Below are 27,373 nucleotides of genomic sequence, written 5' to 3'. Positions count from 1 at the left end.
CAAGGGACAGTAGTATAAAAATGAAAGATGGGCATACTTTAGAGTAGCGTCAGTGTACAGCTTGTATAGCAGTACAGATTTACTATCCACCGAAAATGACTTGAAAGACAGCCACTATTGCCTAAATAACTAGCAGCACAAGCATCATGGCCTGCTTGTGCGCTGCTGCCACAGGGGAGGTGCGGTTCATTGAAGAGAAACACAAATTCCAACATGTACTTTGAATGAGAGAATGATCCTCTCCCTTGGGAAGCTGGGCCGCATGACAGTTTTCCAATGTGATAAAGAGGACTATAACCTCCGAGATGAAGTGCCTTGCCGAAGAAGCTGAAGGTGACGATGTATGGGTGGCCAAGTGTTCTCCAAACGTGAATGCAATTGAGCATTCTCAAGAGGGAGGTGGAGGAGTGCAAGGTGTCTAAAATCCACCAGCTTCTCGTCATGGAGGAGTGGTAGAGGATTCCAGTAACAACCTGTGCAGCTCTGGTGAATTCCATGCCCAAGGGGATTAAGGCAGTGGTAGATAATAATAGTGCTCAAACTAAATATTGACACTTGTGGACACAATTTGGACATGTTCACTTGAGGTGTACTTGCTTGTGTTGCCAGCTCTTTAGACAATAATGGCTCTGTGTTGACTTCTTTTCAGTGCATAGTAAATCTATACTGTTATACAAGCTGTACACTGACTACTAGTTTAGCTAGTTTAATCCTATTTCCATTTCCACACTATTGTGCCTTGAGAAGATACAATAAAGTGTGGTCTGAAACATGAGGGTTGAACTCAATTTTGCACAAAACATACCTTCACTCTCTCATACTGCTTGTCGACATCCATGCTGGCATCCTTCTTCCCATCAGGCTGACAGTCAAAATCACTTTCGCTGCGTTGCAGACAATTTCCATTAGCATCGTCCTTTTCTCCTTTCTGTAACTTCTCTAATGTCTCATCTGGTAGGTTTCCGTTCTCTTTGCTAATAAGGTCAGTCTGATCAATACTTCCGCTCTCATTTTCAGTCCCGATGTGGGATATCCACTCTAGTAGACCTTCTATTTTGTTCTTGCTTTCCTCCAGTCGCTCAACAGCTGCAGCCTGGGCAATGACAAGATGCAGACATGTTGCAAAAATTGCTCATATTTTAATGGCAGTGACAATAGAACTCCAGCTGACCTTTTCACTCTCCTGTTTTATGGCTGTGGTAACAACCTTCTCTAAGTCCTTCCTGGACTCCTCCGCTCGCTGGTGGATCATCTTGGCCTTGCTCTTAGCCTCATCCAACTTTGTTTCAATGGAGGCGATTTGATCGGTTGACAGGATGGCCCGGTTTTCCTCCAGAAACCTCTTTGTGCCGTTGATGACCTCATTTAATGCGCTGGCGGTTGTCAAGACGTCTTTTTGCAAAGCCTGGACACCACAGAAAGAGAAGGAGTAACATTCAGGACCTTGACTGATACTAAATATAATGCATCTCCTAAGAAGTTATTTGCACCTGATGCTCCTGCTGGTACTGCTGCAGATCTGTGACACTCTCTGCATTGTCAGCCTGCTGCTGGTGACCAATCAGACGATTCTCAGTCAAAGTGAGACTATCACACACTTCCTCCAGCTTGTCTGCAATCTCTCTCTGCCTCTCAATTAGGGACTGTGAACAAAACCACATAAGATCATTTGATTACTAAAATACTGTATATACCTGGTAACTTTGTAGAAAACATGCAAACATAAATCTTCTTTGACATAACAACGATGTAAAAATCTGGTATGCTGTAAACATGCTAGCCAGTCATTGCCGTGGTCTTGAGAAAGTGCACGAGTGCGTTATGCAGAGTGAGTTAATGTATTAGATCACTATGAAGGACTTCCAGCAATGCATTATTTCCACTGTTAATTTCTCATGGGGTCTCCTTGGTGCCTGTAGAACACAGCACAGATATTAGTGTATAGTACCAATCAAGCAGTAAAGCATGCCATCAGGTACTGAGAGAATTAAATACAAATATTACACATCAACATTTCACACCAAAGTATCCTCTCATACAGTACAGTCAAACCTGTCTATAGCGGCCACTAAAGGGAAACGGCAAAAGTGGCCACTATAGGCAGGTGGCCGTTATAGGGCAGGTTGGCGGCCATTTTGAATTTGTGCGCGCACATATTAACATGTCTGTGATTAGAAGCTTGTTGTGTTTGCAGATACATATAATTATACTTGTACATGTTGACTAGTAGAGGGCACTGTGGTACTGCGGATAAAAGTTGTAAAGAACTACTAGGTTAATAAACCGCTGTTAATAAAGCAATTAAAGTGCATCGGCGACGTGAGTCTCTCCTTCCCCACAACAAGGGGCATTACAGTATTGACCAGTGCACATTGTCTCACACCAGGAAATAAACGGTGTCACTGTCTGCAACAAGCTCCAAAGAAGACGGCTTTTTTTTTATGTCGAACAACTGACAGTTTGTGTGGATCTTGTGAATGATTGTGACTGAGCTAGGACTCAGTAATTAAAGTCTACACACGACGGCTTCATTGCTTAAAAAACGTAACTTTTTCGTGCATGACGCTTCTGCTTGAGTCGACATTTTGGCCGCTATTTTGGCCGCTATATGCGGTCAGATATTGACCAAGGGATACAAAATGGGTGGCCGCTGACCGCTATACACAGGGTCTATAACACGCAACTTTTCTGCGGGGGGGGAGATTTGTCAGTGGCCGCTATAGGCAGGTGGCCGTTCTATACAGGTGGCCGCTAAGACAGGTTTGACTGTATATTGGTACAAATAAACATCATAATGTGTGAGCCTCTATTACTGACTTGCATTTTAGGATAAGATCCATGCAACATATTGTGTGTAGCATATCCACAACCGGACCTTCGCCTCCTCTTCCCTTTGCTTGGTGTCCAGCAGGACATCTAAGGTACACCTCAAGGCGACCAGTCTATCCTTCTGGTCCCTGAAGGCTCGTTGGGTGCTGCTGAGGAGGTTGAGGAGGCAACTGCTCTGAGCGGGACTCAAAAAGAGTGCGTGCTCAGAAATAAAACTCTGGATATCAAATGTGATGTCATCTAGTTTGAGCTTGGCCTCCTGGTGTAAACAAGATTCAGCATCCTGGAGAAATGACAGGCTTGTGATACAATCATATTATGTGTTTTACATTTTGTTCACAATTCACAAAAAAAATTCTACTGTTGCCAAAATATGATATAATTAATAACAATACTGACTAATATATAATGTTACATTATGTTATTATGTTACATTATTATATTCTCAGAATTCAGATTTAAATCAAAATATCATACTGCTGTCAAATCATAAGAGCATGGCTTCTGTCCCTAATTAATTCAAAAAGATTTTTTTATTTTATTTTTTTGTGATGTTAGGCATTGTTCCAAAGATGTTTTCATGTAATGGATGTAAAATAATTAATTACACAATTAAATAATTTTGTTTAGCTGACAAACTATGCTGTAAATAGCATGTTTGTCATTCAGATGCCTTATTTTTCCTCAAACCTCATCATTCAGGTTGTAATCTAGTAATTTTTAACTATATACTGTACATGTTTTATAACTGAAAATGGATGACACATACTGTATTTAAATGGTATGGTAGTAGTTTACTTATTGCAGTCACTTTTTAAAATACCTTGTTTTTTTGTATCCAACACTTCAGTTCTTCCACATCACATGCATCACAATCCGCATCGCAGAGAGTTTTTTTTCGGATGAAGCCCTTTAGCTCTTCAAGATCAGCAAGATGTTTCTGGTATGCTGATCCCAAAAGTACCTAACATCAAATCACAACATCTTATGACACTTATATATAATTGTATATATATATAATTCTGTGTGAACACATACCTTCCTAGTTTCCATTGCTTGAAGCAACGATTGACTCAATTCACCACACATTTGGGCAATGGCAGTGAAATTTTCCTCTAATTCCACATACGATGAAGCCAGATCTTGGTGGATTTGTGTGGGAATGTTGCCATCCGCAGAATGTAAGAGCAGCTTGGCCTTTTTCATATCTTCCGTCAAAACACCAGCTAGCATTAAAAGCTGGGATTCTAGGGCCTGGATAAAAGCAGTGGAAACCACAACATTAAGAATAAAATATTGGAAACTGTTGTGTCGTGTCTTGTTCATGTATGATTACAATTCCCTTTCTAACCTGAAACTCCTCTATTTGGATCTGTAAATCCTCCATTTTGGCGCCACCTGGTTCCAGAATTAAAAGGTCTTTTTTGACATCATGCAAAACATCAGCATGATCTTGGAGTCTTCCAACACACTCAAGGTAATCCTGGATGGAGAAGGGCTGTTAGAAAACAAAAGAAAATTAGATATTTCAAAGACAACCATAAGGGTGGAATGTTGCCTTCACTGAAATAAATATGGGTTACCATAGTGTTGACCTCCTCCAAATTGCAGACGGAGGCATGAGGAGACACTTCTGTCAGCGCACCCTCCTCTGAGCTCTCCTCCTTGATGCTTTCCAAGGTGTGACTATCACCCCCAAGAGAACTTTGTAGGGTCTCCATCACTTCCTGGATCACTGAGAGGTTGTGGCCTGAGGAGACACTCTGGAGTACCTGCAGAAGCTGCTGCTGGATAGTTGGAGCATCAGACTCCTTGTCATCGTTTCTGGTTGGACTATTTGAATTTTCTTTTACAGGTAGAAGGTTGAAGGTAGAAGAGTTACTTTCATATGTTCCACTTGTGGTATCAGACCATTCTTCACCTCCTCTATTCGGAGCACCAAACCTGTCTTTATCTTTTGTTAGAGAGGCATCACACCCCTCATCTGCTACACTTTGGGTAGCAGACTCTTCATCTTTTCTGAATGAGGTATAACACTCCACCTCAATTTTTCCTGGTGACAAATTAGAGTTCTCTTTATCTACTACAGATAGGGAATAATAGTTGTCTTCATCTATCCCAGTTTGGGTATGAAATGCCTCTTCATTGTTTTCAGTTGTCTCATCAAACCACACTTTGTTGTTTCTCGTTTGAGTGTGAGAGTCCTCTTCATTATTTCCATAAGAGCTATCAGTCCCCTCTGCATCTATTAAGAATGGGGTATCAGACTCCACCTCAACGCTTCCAGGGGAGGCATTAGAGTTTTCTTCATCTTCTACCACAAAAGAATAATAGTTATTATCTTCATCTCTTCCACTTGGAGTATCAAAAGATGCTTCAACTCCTCCAGTTGGGCCATCAGACTCATCTTCATCATTTCTAGTTTGTGTGTCCGAGTCCTCTTTATCTTTTCCAGTTGGGGTATCAGACCACACTTCATCTTTTATAGTTGGGATATCAGACTCATTTGCAACTTTTGCAAGTGGAACATCAAAGTCTTTTGCATCTCCTCTAGTTAGGGTATCTTCTGCAGCATTTCCAGTCAAGGTATCAGACTCTTCTACCACATTTCCAAATGTGACCTTAGATTCATCTTCATCTTTTCTCGTTAGGAATTCACACAACTCTTTTTCTTTTACAGGTGGAGCATTCTTTCCTTCTCTTCTAGTCAAGTCATTAGATCTCTCTTCATCTTTCTGCAGTGTGGTATCAGACCAATCTTCAGAGCCTTCTTTATCTTTGCCAAGTGGGGCATCAGACTTCACTTTGTCTTTTCGGACTGGACAGTTACAGTGAATTTCAACTATTTTAGTTGGAGTATCATACTCCTCTTCTTCTTGTATGGTTGGTGCATTAGGGTCTTTTTTATCTCTTCTAGTTAGAGTATTGGATTCTTCTGCAACATTTCCAGTCATGATATCAGAGCACTCATCATCTTTTGTTGGTGGGTTATCAGAGTCTTCTTCATATCTTCTAGTTGGGGTACTGAATCTCATTGCAGTGTTTCCAGCTGGGGCATCAGATGCCTCTTCAACTTGTCCATTTAAAGCATCGGCCCACTGTTCATCTTGTATTGGTGCAGCATCACAAAGTTCTTCCTCTCTTCTAGTTGGGATATCCAACATCTTCTCACCATTTCCAGCTGGGTTATCAGAGCCATCTTGTCCAGTGGTAGTATCAGACCACTTGCCACCAGACCACTCTTCATCTTTTATGACATTTGACCCTTCTTCATAATTTCCAAATGGGCAGGCAGACCCCCTTTCGTCTTTTGCATGCTGAGCATCAGTGTTCTCCTTATGCTCATCAGTTGGAGCATCAGACTCCTCTTTATCTTTTTTAGTTGGAGTTTCAGTTTCCTCTTGATTGTTTAGATCTGCGGCATCCAAGACATTCTCATCTTTTCGGGTTGGGCTAACGGGCACCCTTGTAAAGTTTCCAATCAGGATATCAGACAACTCTTCATGTACTGCAACCTTAGTCTGAGAACACTCTTCCTGCTTTGTCGATGGGGCAGCAGAGGTTTCTTCCTCTCTTCTAGTTGGGGTACTGGACTTCTTGTTAACGTTTCCAGCTGGGGTATCAGACCACTCTTCATCTTTTATAAGCAAATCATTGGACACCTCTTCATCTGTTCCAGATGGGTCAGCATACCCCTCTTCGACTTTTTTTGTTGGAACATTAGGGTATTCTTTATCTTCTACAGTTGCAGTGGCATCAAACACCTCTTCAGCTTTTCCAGTTGGAGCGTTACATCCTACCTCATCTTTTGTTGTTGGAGCCTCAGTGTCCTTTTCATATTCATCACTTGGACCATAAAACTTCTCTGTATCTTTTTTAGTTGGAGCATCAGTTTCCTCTTTTAGTTTTACAGGTGGGACATAAAAGTCTGTTTCATCTTCTCTAGGTGAGATATCTGAATCTTCTGCAACCACAGACCACTCGTCATACTCTCCAGTTTGAGCATCAGACTTCTCTTCATCGTTCTTATTTGGAACAGTAGAATTCTCTTTTCCTTTTACAAGTGAGGCATCAAACCCCTCTTTACGTTTTCCAGCTTGGGGACAAGAATCCGCCTCCTCTTTTAAAAGTGATGCATCAGAGCCCTCTTCATCAGTTTCAGTCTGGACAGCACAGTTCTCTTTATCTCTTCCAAGTGTGAGATGAGACCTCTCTTCATCACTCCTAGTTTGAGCATGAGAGTACTCTTCATCTTTTTCAATTGGGGTATCAGACCACTCTTCATCTCTTTCAGTTGGGGTATCAAACACTTCTTCAGCTTTTCCAGTTAGAGAGTTTGTCCCTTTCGCAACTAGGTCTGTTTGAGCATCAGTGTCCTCTACATCTTCCTTAGATGGAGCATTATATTCTTCTTTATCTGATGAAGCATCACACTCTTTTTCATCTTTTCTAGGTGGTGCATCTGACTCTTCTGCAACAACCTCTCCAGTTTGAGCATCAGACTCGTCTTTGTCTTTCTTGTTTGGAGTATCCTCTTTTCCTTCTGCCGGTGGTAAATTACATTTCTCCTTACATTTTCCAGTATGTGTGTTAGAATCAGCTTCATCTTTTAAAAGTGAGGCATCAGACATGTCTTTATCATTTTCAGTCTGGACATCACAGTTTTCTTTACCTTTGTCAATTGTGGCATAAGACCCCTCTTCATTGTTTGCAGTTTGAGAGTCAGTATCTGTTTTACTTAAGGTGTTGGACGACTCCTCAACATTACCAGTCACAGCATCAGACCACTGGTCACCTTTTCCAGTGGGCTCAACAGCCCCCTCTTCCTCTTTTCTAGTTGGAGCATCAGAGTCTTCTTCATCTTCTACAGTTGAGGAATCTTTATCTCTTCCAGTTGCAGTACCAGACACCTTTTCAGCTTTTCCAGTTGGGGCGTTAGACCGCCCATCATCTTCATCTGCTGGAGCATCAGTTTCCTCTTTATTGATTGCAGATGGAGCTTCAAAGTCTTTTGCATCTCCCCTAGTTGGAGTATTAGACTCCAATGTAATGTTTCCGGTAGCAGTATTAGACCCCTGTTCATCCTCTCTAGAGTGAGAGTTCTCTTCATTCTTTCCAACTGGGGTATTGGACTCCTCTTTAACTTTTTCAGTTGTATCACTAGACTTCTGTTTATCGTCTACTGGTGGGATATCAGAATCATATACATCACTTCCAGTTGTAGCATCAAACCTATTTTGATCCCTTCCAGGTGGGTCACTAGAGCCTGGGGTACCAGACTGCTCTCCATGAAGTTTTTCATCTTGGAGTCCTGTCTCAGTTTTGTTGAGTGCATCTTTTCCCACTGAACTGATGTCATGAGCAGCATCATTCTCAACAGAAACACAGTCTAAATATAGGGCAATATTCTGACCTGCCGTACCAGCCTTTATCTCAGTGTTCCTTCCATCACAGCATTCATTTATCGCTTCCTCCAGGTGATTAACATGTTCATTTACTGAGTCCTTAACTACTTGAGGATTTCCATCTCCTTCCATTCCCTGTGTGTTGAAAAATGTATGAACTTTGTCAGAATCTGACTTTCTTGTTTGTCTTAGTTGTCTTTCTCCTGGGTTTACACAACCATCATTTGATGCACTGCACATGGAACCAGCCAGGGTTGGTTCTGGCCAGACTCCTGCAGGTGTTGAAGTGCAATATTCAACATTATCTTGATCACACCTTTCCATATTGCAATGATTTGTTGGTGTGAGTCTGTCAGAAACAACAGATGTCATCGGTGATGAGTTAAACTGTTGCAGAGGTCTTTCATCATGCAGAGAGTTGGTGGGTTCAGGTCCAACAATAAAACCACTCTCTGACGGAAGATGTAATGGGTCAATTCTGTCCCCATCTTCATTGTTGTTGACATAGTCACCTTGTGCTTCAGCATTGAAATGTTTCACTGCATCTCCTGGTGATGAAAAACCTACACTGTTCAGGATACCTTCTTCCAAACCTGAATTGCTAAATGAGGATTTGTCAAATTCATTTCCAGCTCTGCATTCAGATCCAGCTCTGTATAAATAATCATCAGTGAGCATTGACTCAATGTTGTAAAATAGATCAACACCACTGGCAGACTCACTGCCACTTTTTAGATTAATACTCTTGGACAAAATCAAATTGGGTAGACATGATTGGATAGCTGAAGAAGCACTTTCTCCCACAACAGTGCATTCATCCTTACTATCAGCCAGTGGGTTATTGACTACATCCAGTGATTCAGTGACAGCAGTCAGTGAAGCTGAGATGTCATGGACACACACTGGAGCAACATCCTTCCCAAAGGAGTGTGACACTACTAGAGGCCCGTGACTACGGGGAACATCACCCATCTCTGATATAAGTCCACTAGTCTTGTCATCTAATACTGGATGTCCATTCCTCCACATCCACTCTGGTGTTTTTTGTGTTTCTGTAGCTTTTTTCAGGGTGATAAAATCAAGATCTTCAAGGTACAACTGGGCGCACTCTTCCGAGTCAGGTTCAAGGATATGTGAGGATATGGATGGACTAGGCAACACTGTGTCCACCTCATCTTCAATTTGGTTACCAAAGACTGCCTCGTCAACTTCTATCTCCACGTCATAGTGAGCAGCCTCGTATAAAAGGCCTTTTTCTTCCTTCTGAAGAGGGTGATCTTGAAATTTAAACATGATCTCATCTGAAGTGATATTGCTCATTCTTGATGCATTCCATAATGACTCAGCATTTAACTCAGCTGGAGACTGATGGATGCATTCCTCTGACGGTGAGTCAGCATTAAGTTTATCTACAAAACAGGACATCTCTTGGGAAGTTGGAATATCATTAACTACATTTGCATCATCTCCATCCTCAATATATAAATGACCAGGAAACGTGCAGTCAGTGTTACTTTGATACCATAGACTCTGCTTTGCATCTTGTGTATTACCATCCAAAGAAAATGCATTTGAATATGTGTTGTCACCAAGTCGTCCATTGAATGAATGGACAAAATGATGAGGAAATTCATTTTGTGACTTCACCACTTTGTCGCTTTCCTCACACGTGAATGGCACCTCTAATTCCATCTGCTCTGAAAAATGACCAACATTGCGTTCAGAAAATACAGAATCTTCAAGAAAAAACTTGATCATTTTACTCAACTGCTTGTCGAGTATAAGGACCCTGTGTTGAGACTTTGAGTGGATGTAACTGTTGATCAATAGGTAGGATATGAACAGCTGCTTTGTCTCTTCAGCACGGCTGTGTGCATCAACTCTGAGTTTTCGACACATGAGCCAAGATGAAAACTTCTCATCAAGACCATCAACATCAAGACAATCAGGAATTTGGATGGACTTCAAAATCTCTGCCGTGTAAGTGTCGATGTACCCGTTCTGCACGGTAGAATTTACATCCACAACTTGTGAATTTTCTGGAATGTAAAAAGCCACTATTTTGCGTCTATTGCTTAGAAGCCTGCTGTCGAAGAGATCAGTGATGGTTTGCTCATTGCGCAGCAATGATGTGGAGCAAACGTTTGATTCACTGGGCTGAGGCAAGACAAGGCCTATAAAGGGATGCCCATTTCCAAGCACTATGAGTGTACTGCTGAAGCTCATCAAATCACACTGAACCTCTGCATCCACCTTGAGCCCTTTGCCATTGTGAAGGTTCCGAATGTGGGACATAACGCCTTGTGGTGAAGTTGCACTGCGCTCTTCTTCAGTGGGATCACTGGAGATGGACGTCAGGACATGGGCATCCCGTTCTGGTGTCAGTGATTTATTGTCACTTAAGCACTTTAACATCAGTTTATGAACCTGCAGTGCCTCTAAGTGTGACTCATTTCTATTACAGTTATCACCCATCATTTCCTGGCAGGTCTTTTGTCTCTGAATAATCTTCACATAGACAGAAGAAGGAATTAACCCCTCCTGAACCGTGCTCTCCAGGGTCATTATTTCTCCTGAGTAGGCCACCTGTAGTCCATCACTGACCTGGTTGACTGTAATCATCTTCACGACCAAGTCTTCTGCTTCCCTCACTGCTGTCGCAAAGTCAGAGATGGACACAGAAGTCACATGTGAACTCTGTATGCACTTGCTCTCCATGTTAAACTCTTCCACATGATCCACTAGAGATTTATGAGGAGGATCCCATCTAAGACCATCATTCCAGCACAGAGGATGCTCAGACTGTGAGAGGTTGGAGGTTGGAAGAGGGTCTACTCCTTTGGTCCAAATCCAACTACTGGTGGATTTCACAGCCTATGAAAAGAAAGAATTCCAGTTTTTATTGACCCGATTAGAAAACATGTCAGTGTAAGTATTAAAAACCAAATTCAAAGGAGTACTCACCAGTAGACCAACATGTTAAAGATTGCGTGCACAAGTTCAACACCGCAGTAGCGTTTCAACAGGAAAGTGTCAGCATAAAGTGAAAGCAATCATGCCTCTGGGAAAGTAACTTGTTACAAAAATGTGTGGGTTAGTCACATCGCAAAGTGGAGAGTTTGACGCATCAACCCTGTTAGCCAGTTAAACATCAACACACTGGTAATGATGATATATCAGACTGAAAACTGGCATGGCTCAGCATGTTTACAGCATACTCAAATTCAGTAGTTGTAAAAGTCCAAATAGAAACACTTCTCAATAATCTGCTGTGTGACAAATAAAGGTGATGCTACAGAGAAGAACATAGGGGTTACTCATGCAATAAACCATCAATCCTTTGACCACAAAATACAACAGCATTCCACTCAATACAAGAAAAAAAGCCCAATTTCCAACCTCATCTACTGGCGCATGCTGTTCGGAACAAAGCTGGGATAGTTCACTGTAGGCCTGACTGAGTTCATTCAACTGTTCCTGGGCCTTTTCTCTCTCCTCTTCTGTCATCCTGAAAGACAAAAATACTGAAAGAATTAGGCTTTGACTTAAAGAAGCACACTTAGTTTACTATAAATGCTGTAATTAATACCTCTTTAATTAATGGCATGGTATCCTACTGTCATCAGGTGCATGGTCTACAAAAGCAAATAACCACCAGGGTCTCTAACAAGCAGCTGTGGGTGTAGGCAACCTCCTCATGTAGTTTCTATTAACGCCACAAAATGGCACTAGGTGCATTTGTATCATGAGTGTTCAGCATCCAGCAGCTTTTTCTGTCTCTGCATATGTTTTAAATGTTGGTTGCACTACTCAGCTGTTGGTGTGAGACTCATTCATGTTACAATTGCCACACGAACACATCAGCAGTGTTAATGCTGGCTGAAGAGTTTGCTCCTTGTCAGTATTATAACGTTGGTTCTGTTGCTACTGTGTTGTGTAATATACTCATTAATAAACTATGTGGTCAAATAGAGTCAGGTTTTCCTTTTCACTTTCTCATGTACTCTAAATAATAATTAAAGTAAAAAAAATAATAATACTTTTTTAAATTTCGGAAAAATAACAGCCTGTCAGCTTCCAAATCACACACTGTCCTCTTTTCGGTTCAGCTAAACAAACGGCCAAGCTTTAATTCCAGCCTTTACAGTACATACTGCAAATATACTATATGCCAGTTTGCAATTGCCGCACTTACTTTTCACTATGTTTGTTCAGCATAATTTCTGTGACCCTCAGTGCTTCTGCTATCTGCTCCTTCTTTGTTGCCATTTCTTCAACAGAGACCTACAGCAGCAGACAGTCATTAATCAATAGTGTACATGAAGCATATACAGTACATCTTAGATTGCTTAAATTACATAAAATACAGTCACTGGCTATAGCATTAGGTATAATTATGCATAATCTGTTGAGATACAACACAATCACTTTGGCAAAAAATGCTTAGTTCAGTTTTGACTGATTTTGTCGCAGAAGTATTTAATTCACATGTTTATTATTCTGCTTGTGATATACGTAGAACTGCTACCGTGAGTTGTTCCTAATATTTTTGACCCAGTTATACATATCAGTCATAATCATCAGAATAAAGTATATCATCATCAATAAGGTAATGAGAAGATTAGAAATATTCCTGAATCTGATCGTACTGTTCAGATTAATACCTCCTTGACAGTGTCCATCAAAAATGAGCATTATTATTATTATAACAGAAAAATAATATGATACAGCTCTTTTACTGGCTCTCAACACATAGTGCAGGTGTACCAACCTCTACATACAACCATCTGATATTACATAAGAGGCAAATATTAACTCTTGGCCAAATATAATAAACAACAATCAAAAAAATTGTCTGCCCATCAGTCTGCATTCATTCCAATATACGGGCTATTTTGCCACATAATTGATGTGGATAACATATTTAGCAATTAGACCAGGAGATTTCTGATTATACATGTTGTTATTGTGAATTAAATTAACTTCTGACTGTATTTTTTCTGAATGTAATATATTGATTTAATGCTATATTTAATACAAATATTGATTTTGAGATAGATCATGGAAAGGGTTGGTGGTCTGATACATGGGTGCTTGTGCAACTGTAATGTTGTATCAGGTTCTGTTGATATGATACACAGAAGTACCTATTCCAATGTAAGATATATAAGTACATCAGAGAGCAGACATGCTTTTATTTGGCCTGTCCTATTGTTTAATCAAAACAGTCACAACAACAAACAAAACACATGATTACCTGAGGTTTATTTGAAGCACCAGTGTTGGCATTACTATCTTTCAAAGCATTCCCCTCATTGCACAGGTTGTGTTTCACATTAGACATCCAACCTAACAGTTTGCTAACTTTATCACCATGCTCTCGCTTCTCCTCATCAACAGATCTCTGGAATCAGAACAGGTAAGGGTTTGAAAATATCATTAATTTAGGAATCAACTGCTGACTCTTCAAATTCTAAATATAAAGTAGCTGAGGGGTTATGGTCAACACAATCAAATAACATAGAGAGAAAAATAAATGGATAAAAAAGTACATAGGAGCCAATAAGTGTTGCCATTGTGCTGTAAAATGCAATTTTGTACACAACTATACATTCACTAAAGGACTGGTCCTTTCTGCATACGCCTCTGTTAAAAAAATATAAAGTGAATTAACACACTGTAGCAACATAAAATTACAGAAAACAAAATTAAAAACAAAAACACAACATTTCAAGCAAAACCTACTATAGCCACACACAAATCCAAAATAAATCCTACATAAAGCTTTTTTTTTAAACAAAGATGAGCATGATGAGCAAAGATGAGTTTATTGTTTAGATTTCCACATTCTGTGATGCAATGTTGATAAGGATCCAAAACCTTGAGACTTAGTTGCTTCTAGTAATCTTAACCCAGTGTGACAGTCATAAATGCTTCTGTCCAGCGCTTCTTTGTATGAGATTCGTCTCTTGGTTTTTGGACAAGTGAGGCTTTTGGTGTGGGACTTCTCGTCTTTGATTGCTGAGGCAGTGGCTTTGTCAAGAAGGCCCCTCTGAAGGATTTCGTCTAAGAGGACTCTGTCATGAGTGTCAGGGTGCATCAGTCCACCAGTCAGGAGCTGGAACTCAATACAGCGAGTGCCAACGTCCTTGGGTAAGAGGTTTTCCTGGACTGCCTGGGGGATTGACAAAGGCTTTGCAGTTTTAGGGTGAATGATGCCATTGAATGCCTGCTCATACTGCTGAAGTGACTGAGCCAACTGTTCATTTAAAAGACCTTGAGTGAGTGCATCTTTGACTGTAAATTTCTCCCCAGAGAAGGGGTTACAAATCCCTCCAGTGCAGGCCTGAGCCTCCAGCAATCTCAAGGCAGTTGTCCTGTCAGTAAAGCCCTGTTGAAAACCCTGCAGAACTGACAGCCTCTTCTTCTGGTTGAGGTCCCATAGACCAGTAATGGGGGAGTTGACGTCCTCCACAACTACCATTCTGGAAAATATGATGTCTGCGATCTCATATATGCTAAGAAGGCCACTGCGGTAACGTTCAAGCTCAGACGCTTGAAGAAACCTCTGACTAAGAGCTGACTCTAGGCAAAGCTGTCTGCCATTTTTGACGTCAGTGATGATGTGACGCAAACATCCATTGGCGTCATCTACAGATATCTCCTGCCATTCGCTTCCTTGCTGTGACAGATACAGATACATGTGCTTGTCTATGTGTTTCTTCTTGAATGCTTCGAAGGCGGACATCTCAGTTCCACTACTGCTGCTGACAACTGACACCCGATGAGAACTTGTCGGAGAGCTATTTGTTAGGTGTCTGTCGCCAAGCGGAAGAAGAAAGACACCGCCATCAATATCATAAAGACTTCCCTTGAGTATTTCTGAATAGTATGCCTTCTGTCCAGTATCAGGGTAGTGAAAGCCTTTGGGGTTCCGGACAGGATCATACAGAATTTGAAAGGTCTCCTTGTTCAGGAAGCCATGGTCAATAGCAACACTAGGTGGCATTCTGACACCAGCCTCTGGGTTCATCACTCCACCAGTGGCTATCTGTACTTCAAGAATCTTCTTGCCTATACATCGCTCAAGAACCATTTCCTCCATTGCTTGGAACACAGACAGCCTTTTGCCAGCATGCACATAGCCACTATAAGCTTTCTCAGCCTCTACCAGTTTATCCTTTAAGGCTAATTCAATCAGGCCCCTCTCATGAGCCTCATCCACCAAGTATATCTGCCCTGTGGTCAGATCAGTGAGGCTTCCCGTTGCTGCCTGACTTTCCAGAAATTCCAGAGCATAGGTCTTTGCTAAGAAGCCCTTCTCAACAGCCTCTAGGAATGAAGCCTTTTTCTTGCTGGACTCTACATAAACTCCAGCAATGGCAGACGGTTTGCCGACATATGGCGCTATGAATGCTTGTACCTTATCAATTGTGGTCAAACCCATCTCTACTTTACGGAAGGTCTCTTCATCCAAAAGCTTGTACCTGATAAGGCTTTGAATTGCTGTGCTTTTTTTTAGATCAGGCAGAGTCAGTGCAGGTGAATTCAACAAGTTCAGGTTCTCCCTACTGACTGTAGCACTTTTTTCTGGTGCATCTTTTGCTTCAGGAGTTTCTGTGAGCTGATACGTTCTGGTTGTCGAGATGCTGTGTGTGGCCTCGGACATGTACTCTGTGGGTGCACACAGGGCCATGAATCCCTGACTTTTCATGACCCTCCTTGGATCAGTCTGTTTAGTTTCAGTTTCTTTTGGTGGGAAGGTGAGCTTTTGAGATACTGTATTCTTCACAGTTGTCTGACTATGACTGACTTCCATTCCACATTGTTTCAGTCCATTAAGAATGTCTTTTTTCTGTAATGTTGGAACCTGTAAATTGGAGATTAGAATACCTCTGAGTTAGAAGGACAACAGTTACAAAATAATACGATGATGATTTTGCAGATTGACTCCTATACCTCTGAAGAGCTTTTCATTTTGCGAGTCTGCTCCTCCTTGCTGCATTTCTGCATCGTTATATCTTCTGTCTTCAGGATAGACGTATCTTTCTGAAGAATTACAACCTCATTGCCATATGACAGAGATTCCTCTTCCTTTAGCATCACTTTGCGATTACCATCTCTTAGAAGCTGTGTTGAGAGCTCATTACTTTGCAAAGCATTTAACTTTGAGTTCAGCTTAAGTTTGTCCTCTTCAAGTTGAGCACTTTGCAACCTTGCCTTTAACAAATCTTGGTCAAGCTTCAATTTTTCTTTCTCCCGTTTGTCCAATCTTATCTGCACTTGCAGCAGATGGTCCGCTTGCTGCTTTGATTCCGGTGCTGTTTGCTCAAACCCTTGAACCTCTCCTTTGAAGTAGTTATTCAGCATCTGTCCTAATTCTGCACTCTGTGATGGTTTTTGCAACATATCTCTCTCACTTGTAATTTCCGACTGTGCCAATATGACTTTCTCTTCTATTTCTTTCTTTAACAGCATTAGTTGCCTTTCGTAACCCTGCCTCTGAAGTTGCAGCTTAGTTTTCAGCTCCTCCAGCATTTTCTTGCACTTCTCGACTTGTTCCTCCATCTGCTGGGTCCTCAGCCTGAGGACAGTGTTCTCTTTTTGCATCCGCTCAGCTTCTGCTTGGTTACACTGCAGCTTTTCTTTCAGTAAAAGGATTTCAGATCCCAATGATAGGCTTTTTTCTAGAGCGTCTGTTTTCTCCTTCTTGAGGACTGCATTTTCATGTTGGAGATTTGATCGGGATTGGTGAGCGTTAGACATTTGTTCTGTCACTGTGGGTTTGTTTTTCTGAAGCTCACTCTCAAGCTGTATTATTAAAGATTCTTTGATTTGTCTTTCTTTACTCTCTTTAGCTAACTCCTCTTTTACTTTTTGTAGAGAAAAGCTCAACTCTGAAACTTTAACATTTAAGTTTTCCACATTTTTCTCTGCTGCTTTTTTCTCCATCTGGAGAGCAAGCGCCTCCTGCTTTAAATTCCCAGTCATTTTCTCAGAGCTCCTTGTTGGGCCCTTGACATTGTGCTCGTATTTAAAGAGCTCATCTTCCAATGCTTTCACTTTGCTGAGGTGTTTGTTAATCACAGCAGATCCCTTCTGGATTTCTGCATTTTTGTTTTTCAACATCATGTTCAAATCATCTATTTCAGCACTTTGCATGTGGGCCTTCTGGTCCGCTAGCTCCTTCTCAGCTAACACAGATTTAAGGTCTGATTTCAGCGTCAATATTTCTCTCTGATAATTTACAATATTGGAGGTCAAGGTATGGTTTTGGTCAGTTAATGTCTTTATTGTCTCACTGTGGTCCTGTGATTTAATTTGAAGCTCATGAGAAGTCTGGGATTTTGTATTGAGCACCTCCTCAATAATTCTGACCTGTGATTTTGCAGCCTCTGCCTGAGACTTGAGAATTTCAATATGTTGATCTTTTCTGTCCATTTCCATCAAGGCCAGATCGTGTTTAGCCCTCACATTCTTTAGATTATTTTCCAAGTCGACATTTACTTGCTTTGACTCATCTGCTTTCTTCTGCAATTGAGAAGCCACAAATTCACAATTTTGAATTCCCGCTTCAAGGGTTTTACATTTGAGCAGACACTCCTGCTCAGATCTCTTCATTACTGCAAGTTCCTCTTTAGCATCTTGAAGCTGATCTTTCCAGCTCTGAAGTTCACTCTTTAGAGACTTTACCTTTTGCTCTGAATAGGATCTCTCTTTTTCCAGTGACTCTATATGGAGCTGAAGACCTCTAACATCACTGTCTGATGACATATTTATTCTCCTCAGCTCGGTACATTTAAACTTCAGCTGATCTATCACTGCCTGCTTAGACGCTAACTCTTCCTCTAAATTGTTAATCTTGCAAATGTTGTCCTGATCCAAGGAACTTCTTCTATGGACTTCTCCTTGTGTGATCTTGAGTTGCTCTTTGAGACCTTCAATTTCAGTATTTTGGAAAAAAGCATTTTGCTCCAATGAAGATTTGCCTCTTTGGAGAGATCGGACTTCATCTTGAAGTTCATAGATTGTTCGCTGCATGAATAGCGTTTCCTGATGAAGATCTTCTGATTTCTGTCTCAGGGTGAACCTTTCTGCTTCTATTTCCAGCTGATGTTTCTTTAGTCTATTATCACTGTCATCTAACAGCTTTTTATAACTTTGGGCTTTCTCTTCAGCCATTTCTGCTCGTTTCTGGACCAGGATTAACTCATCATCTTTCTGTTGCAGATCCTCTTTTAAGCGTTCATATTCTCTGACTACGTTTGATTGGGATTCATTGTAATAGCTTTCAAATGGTGAAAGCAACTCAGCTTGGACTTCATTGTGAAACTCTTCCTCAAGTATCATTTTCCTCTGAATCTTGGGGCTCTGCTTCATGAGAACTTGATTTTCATTGACAAGGTCCTCCAGTTTCCTCTGGGCCATGGACCACTTGGCTTCTGCCTGCTCAATTAACAGTTTAGCGTGACTTAGCTCCTGCTCATTTGCAGCTTTGTCTGCCATCGCTATGTCCAATTTTGCACGATACTGACCAATGTCATGCTCAAACTGGGATTTCTGAAACACAAGATTGTCTATTGTGCGCTGTTGTGTTTTCACTTCTCCTTCCAACCTTTGCAACTGCGTTTGTCTTTCAACCACCAAGGCCTCTTGTTCACAAAGCAGCAGCTGAAGTCGGTTAAGTTTTACGTCATACGCAGCTTTTTGGAGCTCCATACTTTCTGTCCTTTTTGCATTCTCTGCTCTCTCAAATGCCATTTTGTTCTAAAATGCAAAACAGTAAGTCATCCATCATGTTAAATTTGATGCAGAATAACACAGATTTTTTCCCCTTTTACCAGTGTTGAAGCAAGCGTAAGGAAGCTCTCCAGCAATTTCACAACATAACATCTTCCTTCACCAGTTGATTCTATTTCACTACAATCTATTACTTTGAACTGTCACCAAGGTATGAGAATTCCTTACATGGAGAAAGTTCAACAAGTCCTGAAAAGAAAGCTAAAACACAAACTCTTAACGCAAAATTACAACCACCAGCAATACATGCATCGCATTACCATGTTACCATGTTTTATACAGAGTAACATGTAAGCATAGTAGAAAACCTAGAGGAGAATGTGTTGGACAGACACCAACCTTTTTAGCATGACCTGCTAAAATAGGTTGATTCAAAAGAGAAAGAGAGAAAACATGCAAACATGAAAAGAGCAACATCAGCCTGCAAATGTCTGTACTCCTGCAAATGAGACAATCTCACCTCTTCATCTTCAGTTCTCTTCAAGGTTTCACTTGCAAACTTCACATATTGGGTCATGAGAGTCACAAGGGCCGTATAGCGGGTGCGAAGATCCATAAACTGTGGGAAAACATTAGATGTCACTGAGATTACGTATATAATGTTATGCTCTCCCACGCCAGGGCAGTCCTCCCTTGGGGAGTGCCACAAGACTTCAGGGAAGGCACAGCAGCTTTTAAATATATTATTAAAAAAATAAAATCAAACATATAAAGAAAACCATATTTTTATAAATAGGCTAAGCAAACATCAGTCACGTCAAAGGCAAAATGAATTGATTTTTAGTTTGTACAGTGATAGAGTGAGCAGAGTCTGGGCTGCATATAAAAACTCCACTCACTCCAGAAAATCAGTTTTTCGCGGGGTAAGGGAGACCCCCCACCACTTATTAACTGAGGGGAGGCACATTGTGTCATACTTTGAAAACTGTTCAAAGCTGATTATTAAGAGTTTACCTCCTGCTGGATGGTATCAGAGGAGGTCTGCATCCTGCGTTTCTTGAGAGGCGATTTGTGTTGAGAGTCAACCATTGCTCTGAAGGTCATCAACTGGAGCTCATAATCCTAAAAAAAAGGTTTATGTGTGAGGTCACAAGATTCTCTTTTGTGTTTCCCTTAGATAAGACAATGTACATTTGGGAAAAAGGTTGAATCATGGCTTAAAATGTTATTAATTACCTTTACGGAAGATGAACATTGTTCTGAGTACTTCTGACAGTCATCAATATCGCTCTGCTTTTGTTCAATTTCAGCAACAAAAATCTGAAAAAAGGAACATTTATAAATTGCAACCTGTGCTGTTTATTATTAATGATAAATTCATTATTGCCCTACCTTCTGTTTGTTCAACACTTCGGCGAGAGCCTTGCTATCTTCTGGTTTGTTTTCTTGAGCCTTCAGCTGCTTTGCTTCAACTTCTCGAACCCATTCGTCAAGACTGCTGTAGGAATCTTTGTAATGCTTCAGAGATCGGCTGATACCGTCCAGGTCCCTGAGCCTGAAAAGCAATACATGTAAAAAAAAAATTAAAAAAAAAAAATCGTCATATTGTACCGGGGTGAGCATTTGACTAAATGTCCGCAGCTTTTTCCTCTCAGGGGTCAATCACATTAATGCTTTTGGCTTAGTGGATGCCCTTCCTGATACCACCCCGTCTGGGAATCAAACCCATGCTCTCTGCCATGAACGGCAGAAGAATTTTTTTTTTTTGTTAACTATATGCTTAATAGGATGGGAGAATCTCTCTCTGAATGTTCTGAACTCCTGTTTCCATGACAGTGTTGTGCTGAGCAGAATAATTCACGTTGGTGGCAGAGCTTTGCCATAGCATGGATGTAGCCCAACTTCTCACAGCTGACATCATGTTCTTCTTCTTTATAGACTCAACAGCACCTCTGCTAGTTGCAGCCAAGTTCTGCACTCCATTTTGCCTCAATTTCTCCAAAACTAATCAATAATGAATCCCTAATTTGTACTGTTCAAAGCTACTCTTACCTGTTGTCAATCTGGGAGTGAATGTTATGCCATCTCTCATTAAGTTGATCGGCCTTCTCCTTGTGCCAGTCCAGGTCAAAGTCGCGCTCATTGTGGGTCTTAAACATGCGATCGCTGATGAACCGCGCTTTTTGCAGTTCGTCTTCCATGTCGTGGAACACTTCCTGTTTTTCATCAATCTCTGTTCGCCATTGCTACAACCAGAGGGATATTTAGCCGTGACAGACAAAAAAGAGTTAGACAAGTTCAAATGTGCAATACCTTGAGAGTTGTAATGACTTTTTCAATTGACTGGAGGTCAGAGTTCATAGCATCTTCTTCGTAGAGTTTGGATTCGTAGTCCTTCACTAGTGCCTCTGCATTCTGGCTGTGCTTCACCACCAAACTTAGTGTTTTCAATCTAAAAAAAGAATTCAAATTGCATGTGATGATATAAGAATGCATGTCTATTATTTCTTTCTGGACCCTGAATTCAAACTTACTTGTCCATGTAAATAGAAGACATAGAGTAGACTTGGCTCATGCTCTGAACCACGACGCTAAGCTCAGAGGAGAGAGTCGACGCTGATGGGAAGCCAGCGGCTTGTCTGAGGAACACCTCGCACTTCTCCTTAATGTTATCCAAGTCGTCTTTAAATGTATTCAGTTCGGCCATCTTCTTCTGCAAAGCGGTCAATGAAAATACATCAGCACAAGCCATAAAGTCCTTCATTATGTGAAATATTCCAACCTCTTGTTCAGTGATGCGCTGGAGACTCTGGTACACGTCATCTCTTTCCAGCGGTGTGCGGATTTGCCTGATCAGGTGTTCTTCGTGGGCCTCCACATGCATCCGGAAGTTACGTATTTCTGAGATGTAACTATTGAACAAGGACTCCTCATGTTCCTCTATTTAAAACATACACAAATATATTACTCATTTGAAATAGAGACAGTTTTGAACTCACTTCATGGTATGCAACATCTCCCTCAAATACGGTATGTGATTAAAATATTCAGTCTAACATTTGCCTCGAGGGGGCATTGCATTGTCGTAGTTTGACAGCTAGATAGACAGACAGATTAGACAGTAGATTAGTTGCAGTGACACTGAGGTCATGACTATTAAGATAATAATGGCCACTGATTTTGAGTTTTTTTGGCCCTATTTGTGAGTCTTCTGCTAAAATGTGCATTTTGGAACGTTTTCTTTCAGTTTACCGCAGAGTCTCCAACATCCACAGAGTTTATGCATCTTAAAAACAACAACAAAAAAAACTGCCAGGGTCTCGAATTAGCCCCGGGTCAAAAAGCATTGGCATTAACAATTGGCCTACATTGGCTGTAGGCAACCCCCTAATGTCGATTTTATTATATTTATTATCTTTATTTAAAGTATCTTTATTGGAGGGCAATCTGTAGCTTTGTCTACCTCTATGTGCAGTTTAAAGTGTTACTTGAATTACTCTACTCGGCTGTTGGTGTGAAACATGCGTGTTACACTTGCCGTACTATTGTTTATACTGTACTCCTCAGCACAATTAACGCTGTGAGTAGCATGCTCTTTACTGCTACAACATTAGTTCTGTTGCTGCTGTGTACAATAAAAAAAGAGAGTCACTGTATGTTTTTGCGGTTCAGGTAAATAAATCCTCTGCCAAAATTAGAGCAATAACAGCATCTCCATAGTTCTATGAGATATTCTAACATTGTGCTCTGTGTTTCCCTTGCAGCACTGTATCCAGTGCACATCTGTTGCTCCTTATAGAGACAGACAAGTGCAAGTGCAACTGAGCCTTGCCTCTTTCTGCAGATCTCAGAAGTTCTTGGTAGTATTCCTTGCAGGCTGCAACATCCCTCTCCAGCTGAGCGCAGTCTGCCACGGTGAACACCTCAGACTCCTCGCAGTCTTCCAGGAACTCGTCAAAATGAGACTGCAGGTTGCTCAAGACCTGCTGATGCTCACCCGGCAGCATGGTCTTAAACTGAGAAAAATAATTATATTTGGTGTGTGATTGAGGTGATAATCAACTTGTACTGCAAGAGAACATACAGAAGCTACATTCCAGTGGCGAATGACTCGTATATCATCCATGAGACAATGCCAAGACACCACACTCTTCATGTTGATGTGAGAGTGATGCCAAAGCGCCAGCACATTCTGATATAACTGCTCCGTTCTGCAAGAAAAACAATAAGGTACGGATCACTGAGTGTGTGCGTTCCTTGACAAAATAGTAGACAAAAGAAGAAAATCTCACTTTAAAGCCATATCGATAGCCTCTTTGTTAGGGGGAGGTACAGTGAAACAGACAGAGGGCACCATGGCCTCATTGCCTGCCGGGTTGATGACTTTCCACTTGGCCCGGTGAGTGTTGTTGGCCAGCACACACTCATCGTCTTTATAAATGGTGATCTGAAAGACATAAAACCATAAGACCATAAACCTGGTTATGGTCATTGTTTGTGGATAAAAGTCATGGGGCATTCTGCTTCATCGACTTAATTAACTGAAGCAAATCGTAATCCTTCATCTTGTCAAGACATTTTAGACAATTCTATGATGGAAATGTTATGGGAAGGCCCTTTTGGTGACCTCACAAACAGATGAATCGACAGAAATTCAGTCTTCCCTGAAGAGTGAAAGCTGACATCTCCATGGACAGGTGTCCCAAAACTTGTAACTATATAGTCGTACTTTGGCATTACCTCTATTTGTCTATAATCACAGATGGCTTTCACAGGGATGGAGGATCTTAAAGGCCAGTCAGGGTTCCTGGGTTTGAGCTGCACAATGTTCTTGGCCCTCCCCATCAGTCCTGCTACAGTGTTGCGGTACTGAAGAAGTTGTTCTTTCTCCTCCTGAAGAAACATCAATGTAATATTATTACCTTGAGGTGTAATTAAACCTACTTCTACGTATCATGCTTGTGTAAGTTCACCATGGATTCCTGAATGAGATCCTCCAATCGGTGTAGGCTGCTGGTTCGGTCGCAGCTGTACTTTCTCTGAATGGAATCTTGTAAGCTCTTAAGGAAGTCCATGGATTCTTTGGCATCACTGAAAAACTGCACAAAGGGAATAGGGAAAGACCCATGAGTGGTGCACAAAGGAAGCAGGCATTAAAGCAGAACACACCTCAAAATAAACAGCATTCTCCTTGAGATGCTGCTCCACACACGAGCACAGCTGCAGGATCCAGCTCCATTGTGTTTGCATGGCAGCTCTGTACGCCTGCAGGCAATCCAATACAGAAATGAGCCACACAATAAACAACTATAAAAGGACTCATAGTAGGGTGGAGACTGGACTGCTAATAAAAATCATACTGCACAAAGAGAAACTAGACAAAATATGTTGACTTACTTCTATAGTTAACCTGGCTGGGTGGTTTCTTAAAAGGAGACGCTGTGCTAAGTCCTGCACAGACTTGATCACGTCCTCCTTTTCATCCAGCTCCTTCATCAGATCCTGTTTAGACACATTCAACTATTTCTACCATTTCTACACAATTTATTAAATGGGAAGCATTATAAAATGAGTCTCACTGCATGGTAATCTCTTTTCTTAGATACATTGCTGTTGCGATCGCTCCAGTCAAATGCAACCTCCTCCTCCTCCTTCTCATTAAGCCAGATGAGTTCACGGGTCGCCTGTGACACGAAGTCCTGCAGACTCTCCAAGTGGCTTTGACGATCTCTTGAACAGCTCTGACGAGCACACAAGTTCAGAAATGTGAAGCTTTTATGGGAGGAAAATTTCAGACTGAGACGGTTCTGAAGATGTCACTCACCAGTAGTTTCTCATACTGCTTCTCTAGACTGCTCAGTTTTTCAGAATAGGAGAGTTTCAAGGGTAGAGTCATCTGAATCTGCAGAAAATAAAGATAATTGATTGATGATTGGCAGCAGATACACAGTAATCCCTTGTTTATCGCGGTTAACTGGTTCCTAACCCGACCGTGATAAGTGAAAATCCGCAATGTAGGATTCCTTATTTATAAATGGAATACTTTCATAGTTGGAGCATAGAAAACCTGTTTATGACCTTCTAAACGCAGTTTTTAACATGATAAGAGCCCTCCAGACATGAAATATCACTCCATAGTCACCTTTACTCTCGTATTACCCAATATAGTAGGTATAATAATAGAAAAAAATGCCATTTAAGACATAAATAAGACTCACACTTATGTGTGTTACTGTGTACGAGAAGTCAGGAAGTGACATTGAGGGTTCAGAGTTTACTTCTAGTTTGCCATGGATTACGGTCGCAACAGTAGCTCGTGTTAGGGATAATTGAGCCTGTTGGGAGATAATTCACACCTGCAATAAAAGCCTGTAGTTCCAGCCAACAAGTCTGGTGTTTGAGGGTCTCATCAAAAATTACAGTATCATTACTAACACCTACTGACCAGTGAAGAATATTATCATCATATCGTTGCAGCGTCTTTGAATGCAGTTGTTAGTTCATTTAGCCATTTTTATGCTAGAATATGTTTAATTTAGGCAAAAATCTGTAAAATTTGGCTAAATATGCATATTTTTGACTAATAGGCCATATTCAACCACAAAACAGCATGATTCATTAACTGATATATATTTGGAAAAATGTGATTGTTGGAAAAAGTTGCAAATGACATCTGTTTATTTGTTGGGATCGCCAAAAACACATTCAGATATTAGTCGCCTATGGACAAACTCCAACAAATCAGATATGACCATGAAAATCCTTCAAAATCCTTCAAAGACAGCCCTAGTTATTTTAATTCTTCTTTTAAAATTACTACAACTTGAAAGTCAACCAGCATCACGAAAGGAATTGTGGTCAGTTTTGGAAGTTCCACTGTAGTCCGTCCATCATGCATAAACTTACCTCGCTAAGTCTGGCCTCCTTAAGACTCATCTGAAATTCGTCAATAGCTCTGTGTACTGTTTTGTGGTTATCTAAATGTGTCTCCACGCTTGGCAAGTCAGATCCCCACTCTGAGCGATCCAACTGTAACTAAAAAAAGAAAAGAAAGAATACACACAAGCAAAGTCAGTTATCCTTAACTAAAACTACATGACAAACTCTTGCAAGGCCTTTGATGACTTACCTGCATCTCTGCCACCCAGTTCAACAAGTCCTGAACATATTTGATGTTCACCTCTTCTTCTGTCAAGCTAGGGTCAGCCAGTGATGACTTCATTAAGGGTTTGGGAATCTGCATGTGTGTCATATGTCTGAGGCTGCCTGGCTCCATGCTACCAGCACTTCCACTGTAGGTCTGCGCTGAAGCAGCCTGCAAGGATGGGCTCAGGCCCGGTGTAAGGCTAGAGGTGAATGTCAACCTTGAGGTATCTAACCCTCCCTGGATGAGTGCAGGAGAAAGGTTTGGTGTCAGGCTGATGTTCTGGGAGAAGTCAGAATTCAGGCTCTGCGTGATGCCTGAGATCATCATTTTGGTCTGCTCTGTTGTTAGGGTGCGGCCTTTGCTGTACACGGAAGCACACTGCGATCTTATGGATAGAAGATCATCCCGTAGGCTTGATACCCTGGGATGTAACAATGTGATCACTATTTGTACAGCATTTCTTTAGGGTGTTTTTTTACAATCATACAATTTTACCGTTGAACTAGTTGATCTGTGAAAGGAAATTTGCCATCGAGGAGAACTTGGATGTCCACCACTTGTTGTCTGAGGACATTCTCACACTCCAATAGGTAGCTAGCAATCTCTGCTTCATGTAGAAACTGAATGCCGGACTCGAGACGCTTAACATCCTGAGGAAAGCAGAGAAAAAGTCTTTAATGCAGGCGTGTGTTTTCAAAATTTGACGTGGGGCCCAGCAGCTTCAAAAAAACTATAAAAGCTAAAAAGGAGTAGGGAAGCCCCAATCGTATTATATTCTCTGAGGACACACTCTGAAAACCCTTTCGACAATGTATGCAGTTTTATTATTAAGAGAGCGCCCTGCTCCCAAAACAGCATCGCCCCTAATCCCCCAAGGAGGTCAAGTTAATTTAATTTTTTATATACTATAGCGCAGCACAGAAGTACAGCAATAATATAAGGACACCTTTCATATAGAACAGGTCTATACATTCCTTTTTAAATTCCTCAAATAGCCTTATCTGTTTTACATGACAGCATGTCATTTCTGTCTCCACATTTGGAGTCTTTCTAGTGCTTTCGATTCTGAAAGTTTGTGAAATGTTAACTGTAGAGGTGCGACCCCACTACAGTCAGCTTGTCTGCATGTGCGCGTGTTTGTGGCCCCTTGCCCACCCACCCCCAACACTGTCAAATGAGAGGGAACACCGAATATCTTTTCTCATTTCCTCACTTATACTCGACTTTAATCCAGATGATCCAGAATGATACT

The 27,373-nt window shown here is 41.1% G+C and overlaps 1 protein-coding gene across 25 annotated transcripts in view; it reads right to left on the bottom strand.

Moving 5' to 3' along the window:
* dst (dystonin) overlaps positions 1 to 27,373 on the bottom strand; it is a 127,553-nt gene that overhangs the window by 48,015 nt on the left and 52,165 nt on the right. For 23 of the 25 annotated variants that reach the window (XM_054799075.1, XM_054799081.1, XM_054799077.1 and 20 more), the window contains 26 exons: positions 26,617 to 26,771; positions 26,104 to 26,542; positions 25,881 to 26,009; positions 24,799 to 24,876; positions 24,554 to 24,715; positions 24,372 to 24,476; positions 24,144 to 24,239; positions 23,948 to 24,073; positions 23,715 to 23,867; positions 23,267 to 23,421; positions 23,059 to 23,185; positions 22,807 to 22,990; positions 21,757 to 21,914; positions 21,509 to 21,687; positions 21,288 to 21,426; positions 21,027 to 21,220; positions 20,367 to 20,529; positions 20,211 to 20,294; positions 19,989 to 20,096; positions 19,495 to 19,593; positions 13,492 to 13,638; positions 12,430 to 12,518; positions 11,634 to 11,742; positions 1,491 to 1,643; positions 1,172 to 1,405; positions 806 to 1,093 (listed from right to left, as the gene is read on the bottom strand). In XM_054799075.1, coding sequence (XP_054655050.1) covers positions 806 to 1,093; positions 1,172 to 1,405; positions 1,491 to 1,643; positions 11,634 to 11,742; positions 12,430 to 12,518; positions 13,492 to 13,638; positions 19,495 to 19,593; positions 19,989 to 20,096; positions 20,211 to 20,294; positions 20,367 to 20,529; positions 21,027 to 21,220; positions 21,288 to 21,426; positions 21,509 to 21,687; positions 21,757 to 21,914; positions 22,807 to 22,990; positions 23,059 to 23,185; positions 23,267 to 23,421; positions 23,715 to 23,867; positions 23,948 to 24,073; positions 24,144 to 24,239; positions 24,372 to 24,476; positions 24,554 to 24,715; positions 24,799 to 24,876; positions 25,881 to 26,009; positions 26,104 to 26,542; positions 26,617 to 26,771 — 4,053 coding nt within the window. Of the gene's footprint in view, positions 1 to 805; positions 1,094 to 1,171; positions 1,406 to 1,490; positions 1,644 to 2,875; positions 3,113 to 3,652; positions 3,794 to 3,867; positions 4,084 to 4,180; positions 4,328 to 4,412; positions 11,072 to 11,602; positions 11,743 to 12,429; positions 12,519 to 13,491; positions 13,639 to 19,494; positions 19,594 to 19,988; positions 20,097 to 20,210; positions 20,295 to 20,366; positions 20,530 to 21,026; positions 21,221 to 21,287; positions 21,427 to 21,508; positions 21,688 to 21,756; positions 21,915 to 22,806; positions 22,991 to 23,058; positions 23,186 to 23,266; positions 23,422 to 23,714; positions 23,868 to 23,947; positions 24,074 to 24,143; positions 24,240 to 24,371; positions 24,477 to 24,553; positions 24,716 to 24,798; positions 24,877 to 25,880; positions 26,010 to 26,103; positions 26,543 to 26,616; positions 26,772 to 27,373 lie in introns of all 25 variants that reach the window. The other 2 variants (XM_054799098.1, XM_054799085.1) reach the window with 2 other exon arrangements.

The sequence above is a fragment of the Dunckerocampus dactyliophorus genome, chromosome 14, assembly GCF_027744805.1.
Source record: "Dunckerocampus dactyliophorus isolate RoL2022-P2 chromosome 14, RoL_Ddac_1.1, whole genome shotgun sequence".
Taxonomy (NCBI): domain Eukaryota; kingdom Metazoa; phylum Chordata; class Actinopteri; order Syngnathiformes; family Syngnathidae; genus Dunckerocampus; species Dunckerocampus dactyliophorus.
This window is presented reverse-complemented; position numbering and strand designations above follow the sequence as displayed.